Here is a 9,976-nt window from a genome sequence, read left to right as displayed (position 1 = left end):
GGGGGGGGGGGGCGTTTAGTTGAGCGGATTATAACCGTCTGGCCGATTTAAATAATGGCAGACTCACTATATTATTCCTGTTATATTTATACCAGTAGTGCAAAATCCTTGAGTGTAAGTTACAAAACATTCAGATAATATCATGAAAACTTAGAAAAGCAGAAAATAGACCCGTTTTCAAATATTTTATAACAGCAGGCCCGGATTAAAAAGTCAGAGGTCCCTGGGCACAAAGTTTTGTAGGGCCCTCACCCGCTGACTCACACACATGCTCTGCAACTCCCCCCCCTTGATAACAGCACCACAAAACAAAGCAACAAGGCTGACCAGAATCCAGCAGAGCAATCAGAACCAACAACGGAGTTCACAATGAGTTGGTCATTTGTCACGTGAAATACATTACTTAAATAATAAAAATAGTAGTCATCGCTTCTCTTAGCACAAATAAGCCTGAAACATTCATATTTCCGTGGCCGTTTTTCTCTGCCCTCTCCCGTTTCCTCCCGGGTCACCGCAGTATGATTAATGTTACAGTAGGTGAGTGGTGGAGGCTACACTGTTGACAATCATGATTGTAGATTTATTTCTGGAACAGTGTGGCAGTTTTAGCGAAGGGTCCTATCATTTCTCCCTAGTTCATCACTTACTTACTGACTTACTTATAAATTCTCTAATATCACTTACAGCAGCTATCGCTGTCCATTGCTAAATTAGATTAGCCAAAAATCTAGTTAATGCAATGTTTATCAGTGGATGAGTGCTAACGTCAATGAGTAGTTAAATTATAGCATTTAACTTATTCTAAATATATCTGCGAGCTGCGTGTCTGTAGTTACAGTCTAAACCAGATGGGACGTGAGCTGAACCTAACACATCTTCCAGCCAAACAAAGTTAGCTCCTCTTTTAAATGCGTGTGTATGTAGTGGTTGGGAAATGGTTTCTCGTAGCTTTGGGTAGACTTTAGGAGTGCTGGTAAAGGAATACACTAGATGTGAATATGCTACATAGAAAGTTATTATGGCAGGTTATGTGTAAGGTCAAAAACATGCTTATTCTCTCTCTGCACTTTCTAGCAGCAAATATTTATTGATTTGCAGCTGTTTACATGTTCAGTTGTTGAGACTGTAATCTTAGGCATTTTTAACATAATCCATTAAGGAAAAGGTTTTATAGCCCACATACAGAACAGCTTTCAATATCGGCCTGTTCTAAGTAGTAGTCAGTAGTTTATACAGGAAACGGCTCTACTATCCAATAATTTTCAAAATCAAAATATCAGTTTATAAATCGGATCTTTTTCACTTTAACATCAGCTTCTGCCCCCAGAAACACATATGGTCGGGCTCTACAAAATTTACACTGATTAACACATGTAACGTTATTCATCATACAGGATTTACACCACATGTCCCTACTTACTGTAAATCCCATCATGTAAACACATAGTGCCTCGCCTCTAATCCAGTTCTATGAATCAGATTCTTCCATAATTCACATTCAGTAAAGAGGCTACTTCATTGTTGCTATGTAAAGGCAGCCCTCTTTCACTTGAAAACTTAATGACAACCCGCTTGAGCTCCTCCCGCTTGTCTCCCTCCAGCTGTTGCACTAGTTTAGGTTCACAGTCCCGCTTCCAGTGACCGATGAGCTCCGAAGCAATGCTTACATGTAAAAATGCTCTGTGCTTTTCTCACGCACACGATTGCCGTCAGAAAAACAGCAACAAAAAGATTTTTCTTAGTTGAATAAAGCATAAAGGCAAAGCTAAAATCACCTGTGGATGGTGAATAGGGGATCCACTCTCTGTAAACTTTTTCCCCATTTGGGAATGAACAACACAGCAGATCATTGGTGAGGGAGCACACCTTACCCCTTGAATCCCATCACGGGCTGAGGCTGGATATACTTCGTTGATTGCCCCCCAACACCGGGTCACACACCTCTTCCTTGGCTTCTTTTGAATAGATGGCACATGTCTCAATAAAGACGCCCCCCCTCTCTTCTTCTTCTCTGTTTGTTTGCGTTTACTACAGCCACTTCTCTCACTCATTTTGAACTACGACAAACGTATTCCCACAGTCCGCTCAATTCAGCGCAGGGTTATGACCCGGATGACCCACGTTAGGGACGCGTTGTTACTGGTTGTTATGTGCTTTCCACACTTATGGTTGACCAATAATATAATTCTGTTCAGATAAAAAAATATATCTGCGTGCTTTTTATTGGTTATACATGGTGTCAATATCTAAAATGTAAAAAAGACAAAAAGGAAAAGAGAAAAAAAAGATTTTTCTTCCCCTGGCTTGGGCCCCAAGTGCGTCAGAATGCCCATTGGATAATCCGGCCCAGCCTAACAGGAGTGTGCAGCCACAGCAGCAGCACTGTGCAGGTTGTGTAGACTAAAGGCTCCTGCAGACTACCTTCACAGCGGTGCTTTGAGCTAAATGCTAACATGATTACAGTGACAATGCTTATGCTAGAGTTTACAATGTTCAACATCTTAGTTTAGCTGTTAACATGCTAGCGTTTGAGGCATTGAGTAATTAGCTGAGGCCGATTAGCTTTGCAGGTATTTAAGTACTGGAGAAAATTTGCCCTAATGATGGCGTGAGATGAAAAATCAGGGGATCGCCGGAGTGATTACAATTCATCATAGGTACATGAATGTCTGTAGATTAGTTGTTGTGACATTTGACTCAAAATCACAAATGTCAACCTAATGGTGGCACTAAAGGAAAAGTCAGTGGATCACCAAAGTCCTTAGTATTCATATTCTGGCTGTAGATATTTCTGTCTTGACGAACGTGGTGAACCGACCGACAGACAGACAGACATTGCCATTCATAGAGCCACTCCAAGGCTAGAAGTGTATTGAAAGACGACCTATTTAAATACAGTACAAAAACTGAAACATCAGCAGCAAAATGTGATTTCAGATGGACTTTGCTTCCCAGTGTGCCAGATTGTATATTTGTCCGCACCTGTTCTTGTTTGGCAAAGCTGGTCTCGGTCTCCTTGCCTGGTGAGACGGACATAACTCTCTGTGTAATACAAGCCTCATTTGCTTCCAGATTATGTAACTTGAAGTAAGCTCTGGTTTGAGCCTCACACAGTGAAGCATTTTTTCATTTCTTTTTTAGGCATGCACCTTTTTTCTTTTTTTGTATTTCAAACAAACTACAGGATTTCCTCTCTGGGCAGTCTCCCTTCCTGTCAGCCTTGAAATGAGACATGTAACAGGATATTCCATTACACAAGCTTTTTAAAATGTAGACATCCAAGTGAAGATCAAAAGTTGGATTTGCTGTTTTTCTGGAAAGACTGTCTACAGGAAATGGCTGGCGTGTGAAAATGTCAGCACAGTGTTGTTTAGAGGTGAAATGGAAAATGCAGTGTGTTGATGTTCATTGGCTTTGTTAGTTGCATAAGAGCCATTCAGCTCCTACAGATAATTCCAATTGGACGATATCTTGATGTCCAGAAGAGGACAGGCCACTCACACCACTCTGGATTACAGGCTGCATCTTGCCAGCTGCCCCCTGATGTGCCCAACAACATGCGTAATGTTGCCTCTTCTCCCACACTACACACACACTCACATCACACCAAACCATCATACTCACACATGCTGCCTTGCTGGTGCTAATAACAGTAATAGCGCTGGCGTAAATAGTTCTGGGTGGGATGCTATTCTGCAGATTGATGCTTGCATTTTCCTGACTGTCACACTGAAACCCACCCTGCAGACAGCTGCAGCGGCTATTTCTGAGATCCTTGGAATCTCTTCATTTGCGCTCTGAATATACACACAGCAGAGAAGATGGATGTCAGACAAGCTTGGAAGATGGATTTGTTTCCAATGTTTTTATGAAATGTTATAAATACAGTTTCTTCATGCTTAATGTTGCTGCACGGAGAGCCTGTATGTAACAAGTTCTGCAGGAGGAGTTATCTTAGTGATAAATGCTGTAATGTTTTGCATGTTCGGAGGTAATGGCTGGATTTTTCACCCACAATTTAAGGTTGTGCATTAACAGCTGCCCCACTTTCTTTCTGACTCTGTACCTCTATCTGTCTCCTTGTCTGCAGGCTCCCTGACAGACGGACGCAAGTTTGACTCATCTCGTGATAGGGACAAGCCTTTCAGGTTCAAGATCGGCAAGCAGGAAGTGATCCGAGGCTGGGAAGAGGGTGTAGTGCAGGTATGCTGGAGAACTGGTAGCATACTACTAATATTACGCTTAAATGCAGTCCCTCAGAGAAGGGTATACTTGTTACAATGTATTTCTTAATGCCATTGGAACTGAAGTTATGGAACTAAGAAGCTTCAGCAAGCATGATTCAAAGGCAGAAATAATTTGGATTGCAAGAAAGAAGTCACATTTCGCTGCTGATAATGTTGTAGTTCATCTGCTGAAATACATTAATTTATTGACATGGCTCCATTATCGAGTTTTAACTGACCAAGGTTCCATTAACACCACAAAGAGTGGGCCTGTACATCAGGACACAGCTCTATATCTCACACACTTTGTGTCTCACACACCAAATATTCTGCAGTAAAGGGTGAAGGATTAGATTCTTAAGAGAGATGTTCTCACTGTCACTTCCTCTGCCCCTGTGGTTTATTATCCAACTTAGACTACGGAGACCACATCACGATCAAATCTCATGTTGAAAACTAGCTGTTCCACATGACCCCCGTTGTCTCTTTCTCTATGCTGTGTTTGTCTCCTCGTATCTCCAGATGAGTGTCGGACAAAGGGCCAAGCTGACCTGCTCACCTGACTACGCTTATGGAAACAAAGGCCACCCAGGCATCATTCCTCCTAACGCCACCCTCATCTTCGACGTTGAGCTGCTTGGTCTGGAATGAAACAAATTCACTGCCTATGTTTTGTTTTGTGTAAGTAATCTGCAACAGTTTACAATCTGCCGATTACTGTTGGTTTTGCAAGTCTTCGCTAAGAAATCACATTCTTCCTGTTGCACAGAGAAAGTCATCAGCGGGAAACCGGTGGTGATAGAGGCTTGGTGACAAAATACTGTAGCTGGCAAGCTAATGGCTGACATGCTAGCAAGTTAGGAACATGCTAGTGCTAGTCAGTCTGAGTTTTTTCAATGTTCTCTGTACCGCACTGTTTACCCGAGCCAGTTGTGGTGAAGCAGGTTTGGATGGAAAACATGCTGGACAGGCGGTGCTTACTCTAGAGGTTTAGGAAAAACTATTTTTGGCTAGTCTGCTGTTGTGTGGGGCAAGATAGAGAGTGGGGCAGAAAATTAGCCTGAGATAATAATAGTAATTGGACAAAATCAATCAGGGGAGATGGAGTGGTAAAATAAAGGGTGGGTAAACTATAAATGTTCATTGCCTATACTGTCCAATGTAATATAATGGTAAGGCTAGTGAACCCCATGTTGCATTTGAAAAAGGTGATAAAATTAACTGGGCTAATGCAAAGTATTAATAGCCATGTTATGCTAAAAGAGCTAACTCTTTGATTTGGAGAGACAAATCCTCTTTGATCACAAATCAGTTCGGCATTTTGCCGACATAACAGTCCTACTTTTAGCCTATTTAAAGTGTGTCTGGAGTCAGTGAGCCTAGCAGGTTCATTCAGCATATGTTAGTCTATCATTTCCTATCTGCATGATCGCAGTTAGGCTAAATTGCATGCTTCTCACTTTTGTAAACAGTCAGACTCCTATGTGAAATGACAGTGTGATTGACAGGCAAAGCATACTGAAGGAAACGATGACTGATAGGATTCGACCGAACCAAGTCAAGTGTGTCAATATAGGCTGCGTAAATATAATCAAGTTATTTTGGCACAACGGCTAGCTAGCTTGTTTGCGAAGTACATCATTTCACATTATTAGGGCACCAATTTAGCATTGTAAAATATAATAAATTCACGGTTTACACTTTGTAGTAGCATTATAATAAGTCACGATGCTAACATGTTCATACAGAAGACATATTGATATGAATTAGCTACATTTGTGTAGAGTGGTAAGCTAAACAAACAAGCTAAATGTGAATTACCTACTGAGAGAGGGCAATCGTGAGCCATTAAATGTACACATGCTTCTGTGTTGTCTGCTTATGATTTTAAGTGCATGTTTTGTTTTTTGTTTTTTAATGTTGTCTGTACGCCATGTTTTAATGTTCTTATAACATCAACCTGCCAGGGACTCCAAATGACAATTAGTCTGTATGGCTAAATCTGGCTTATTTACATTTGGGCATTGTCCTTATGTTAATTAATGTGCACTGTCCCTTTTAAATAAAGAGAAAGAAATGTGCAGACTACCTCTTGTTTACCAACAGTATGTTGTCATGTTAACTGTAGGTTAATATTAATTATTACAAATATTTTTTTTTTAGTAATATAAAGTTTTTATTGGTTTTAATTCCACAAGCTGTAAATTATAATTTTACAGGCGAAGTGATTGATTAATGTGGTTACGGGTTCCTATGCTACACCTCTTGTGGAGCTCACCGCCATCCCATATTACAAAACATCTGGCAGTTTATTGGCACATTTGGAGCAACAATCTGGTGGAAAGCATGTGTGTAGGAAGTACAGATAAAAACACACAGGCATGACAAAGAACAGTCACAATCAAAGTAAAGATTAAAAAAATGCAGGCTACAAGATTTATATTAAAATTTCATGTATAAAGCTTAATCAAATGTAATTTAAATCTTTCCTGGGCCATTTTGGTTTTTTTTGTTATCAAAGGTTATGTGCCAGTGCCTCTTAGTCAAGTTTATAATCAGGTGCAAATTCAGATCAGCATCAGTTCGCAACAGTGCTACAGCCTAATATCAGAGCACAGAGATGAACAAGATAAAAGAAAAAAGGCCAGAGTGGCTCCAAGAGGAATTTAAAATGAGGCTTTGTAAAAAAAACAATTTTTTTGATTGCGTCTCGTCTAAGTAGGGAGACCCAACGGTCAGTGTATTCATGCTGCTGCGAGACATCTTCCACATACTGCGGATGTCCCAAGATCAGCACTTTGGGCAGCGGCCGTTACATGCTTTTTCCACCTGAGACTAAACCCTTTGGATGTGAGAACTGAGGTAACCTATGTTATTTGTGTTTAATCCTGAATTTTCCTTTTTGTTGTCTTCACAGGTGACTTCCTACCTTGTTGACCTGGAGAGAAGCTAGGAGGGTCTGCACATGATTCATATAAGAGGCTTGAGTCTATAGTACCACTACTTATTTCATCAAACTATGACAGTTTGTGTTATTTTATCTCTGTGACTGAGTGAATTATATTTTTCCATCATATTCTTCCTCCTTAAAACTATGGGCCATAACCTTACAAACCTCCACGTTCTGAATCTTGAGTTTCTTTGAAATGCTCTTTACTTTGTGTTTTTGATGTGTTTGTTTATGCATGATTTTGCTGAGAAGTACAAAATACCAATGAACCACTAGCAGTGACATTCATCTCTTATGAATCAATGCGTATTTAGTATTATGTTTGAGAGTTGGTGCTTTGTTGCATTACAGAAAGAATAAAGTGTACAAAAGAAAATGAAAAAGCACACTTTTGTATCCCCATCCAGCTTAAAATCCAAACATATGATTTGAAACGAGTTTCAGTTAGAGAGATAAGGCTTAGTGTTGTATTTAGTGGCTACCTGTAGTGCAATGTCAAGTCATGGGGGGCCTTAATGGTGCAACACAGGAACTGAGTTTGATACCTAAAATTTTCCTTTCTATATAGAACCGCTGTGTATTCTTTTACATTTAAATTGTGAACCGAAGTGTGAGCTAGAGAGAGATAATTGGCACAAAGGAGAACCAATAACAGATAAATAGTTCTAAAGCGTGCCTAAATATTCTCACCAGACACGTGGTTACTACCTTGCCCTGTCTGCATGTTCTAGGCCCGATGGAAACCCTAGTATATACATGTTGAAAGCTTTGCAGCCGATTTAAGTTATCATTGCCTTGTTATCTTGCCAAGTCTTTAAACCCCATTTAAAGCCATACACAGGATGAACAGTGCGAAGACGGGATTTGCGTTGACGCACATAAATTGTTTCTTAGAAAAAAGGAGAATGCTTGATACTTACAAATGTGGGTCGAGGACACAATCAATTTGTGACCTCCTCCAACCTTATTTTGTGTAACAACTACAATCATGTATTTTTCAGATGCCAACTTTCTATTTCAGAGACAACTCAACAAAACTAATGTATAACCTATGACAATAGATAAGGTTTTTCTTTTTTTGTTTGTTTTGCGTGTGTCAGTAAAGTACCACACGGCCTAACTTAAGTCTGTGTTGTGTAGGAAAAATAAAACAATGACACACAGGCACCCTTGTGGTTTTGTATCTCGAATAAATCATTTTAAATGGAGTTTAAATGAAGGAATATGCTGGCCTGGCTGTCAGATTTTGACTGTGGCTGTCGATGTTACATATTGGTGAAGCTGCAACTGATGTGGCAGCAGTCCACCTCTGTACTGTGTAGTTATTTGCTGATATGTTACTGTATGCAGGCTAAACCAATGATGACATATTTAAAATAAAAGAAATGCTCTCCACTTTGCCTATGTGTATTTATGCTTTTCATTATTTACATTGTTGGAATGGGGCTGGTTTGGATCTTTAAACCATGTGACTTTTTAAATAAGTTATTTACCTTGATTGAACAATTGTTTGAATATTTTGAAGCTGTAATGTGTCGCTGTGCGCCCTGCCTACATGGGGATAAAAAATAATGCAGTCATGCGTGCTAATTAACAGTAATGGAAAGTAAATAAGTACATTTCCAAATGAAACGATTGGACGTGCTTATTACATTCCTGCAACAGCCACCGATACAGCATTATTTTAATTTTTGTGTCAGAGCATTTGCTATATTGATAGCTGAACAAATATAATGAATGCCTCTGAAATAAGTGGCCTAGCCCAGCTTTAAGTGCAGTTTTGAGGTTTTTACAAAATTTCTATTTGAAAATAACACTGATGATGATCAGCTTATTTGTTGTATTATGGGAAATGTGGAATTCAGTATATTTTGGAGTTTGAGTTACTAAAAATGAGAGATATTCTAATTTAGCCTCTGTGGCTTAGATTATATTTTATCTGTCTCTTTAGAACCCCTAACTTTATGAAAGTGCAATACTGAATCACTGGAGTGTCCCTTTAAAATGTGACAATTACATGTTTTTTTTATAAGTAACAATAAATCCTGAGATTTAGAGAATGGGATCAAAGAGGTTAATAAATGTCAAAATAAGTCAGAATGGAAGGTACTACTGTACATGATTTCCATAATGGAAATAGACTACAAATTTGCATTCTGTACTGTAGAGATCTGGTACCATCAGTTATAAATTCAGTAGCTCAATGTCCCTTTTGTACTTTAGAATTTCTGATTCCATGGTAGGATCACATTTATTCTATGCTGCAGGAGGTTTTGAGGTTGCCTCTCAGTTATTCTATCCAAACAAGTCAAACAATGAAATGCTCTCTTACAGTAATGCAGGCTATTGAAGGGGACAGGGTTTGGGAGCCATATCTTATCAAGGGGAGATATTAAATACTTGTCCAATTGATTTAAGATATTTAACTGGGATAGAACACACAATTATCCTTGGTTGAGGGATGGTACTAAAGTTTTTCTCTTTATGACTTTCATTTTATTTTCAGGAAAAATATAATCAAACACAAAGCCAGTGTAAGGAGGATATCTGGGATACACCAACGTTTAGGGATGACGTGCAATTAAAGATTGCAACACCAGAACTAGATATTAAATATAATTAACAGAGAGGACAATTAGGTCATTGGGTGTTCAATTAAGGACTGATACCACTGGTGACTGAGGTAGGCAGATATAAAGGCATTCCTGAAGATCAGCATTTATGTCTTTTTTGTGATCTTTGTGTTGCTGAGGATAAATATAATTTTATGTTTGTACAGCCCTCTAAATCTTGATTTATT

The 9,976-nt window shown here is 39.2% G+C and overlaps 1 protein-coding gene across 1 annotated transcript in view; it reads left to right on the top strand.

Annotated features, from left to right (window-relative positions):
* Window positions 1-8,571, top strand: part of fkbp1ab (FKBP prolyl isomerase 1Ab) — a 9,704-nt gene extending 1,133 nt beyond the window's left edge. Inside the window, exons 3-5 of the mRNA XM_046057474.1 lie at window positions 4,091-4,203; window positions 4,749-4,907; window positions 7,144-8,571. Coding sequence (XP_045913430.1) covers window positions 4,091-4,203; window positions 4,749-4,877 — 242 coding nt within the window. The 3' untranslated portion in view covers window positions 4,878-4,907; window positions 7,144-8,571. The remainder of the gene's footprint in view (window positions 1-4,090; window positions 4,204-4,748; window positions 4,908-7,143) is intronic.
* Window positions 8,572-9,976: the final 1,405 nt, after the last annotated feature.

This window comes from Micropterus dolomieu, linkage group LG08 (genome assembly GCF_021292245.1).
Source record: "Micropterus dolomieu isolate WLL.071019.BEF.003 ecotype Adirondacks linkage group LG08, ASM2129224v1, whole genome shotgun sequence".
NCBI lineage: Eukaryota > Metazoa > Chordata > Actinopteri > Centrarchiformes > Centrarchidae > Micropterus > Micropterus dolomieu.
The sequence above is the reverse complement of the archived record's forward strand: the minus strand, read 5'-3'. Positions and strand labels throughout refer to the sequence as shown.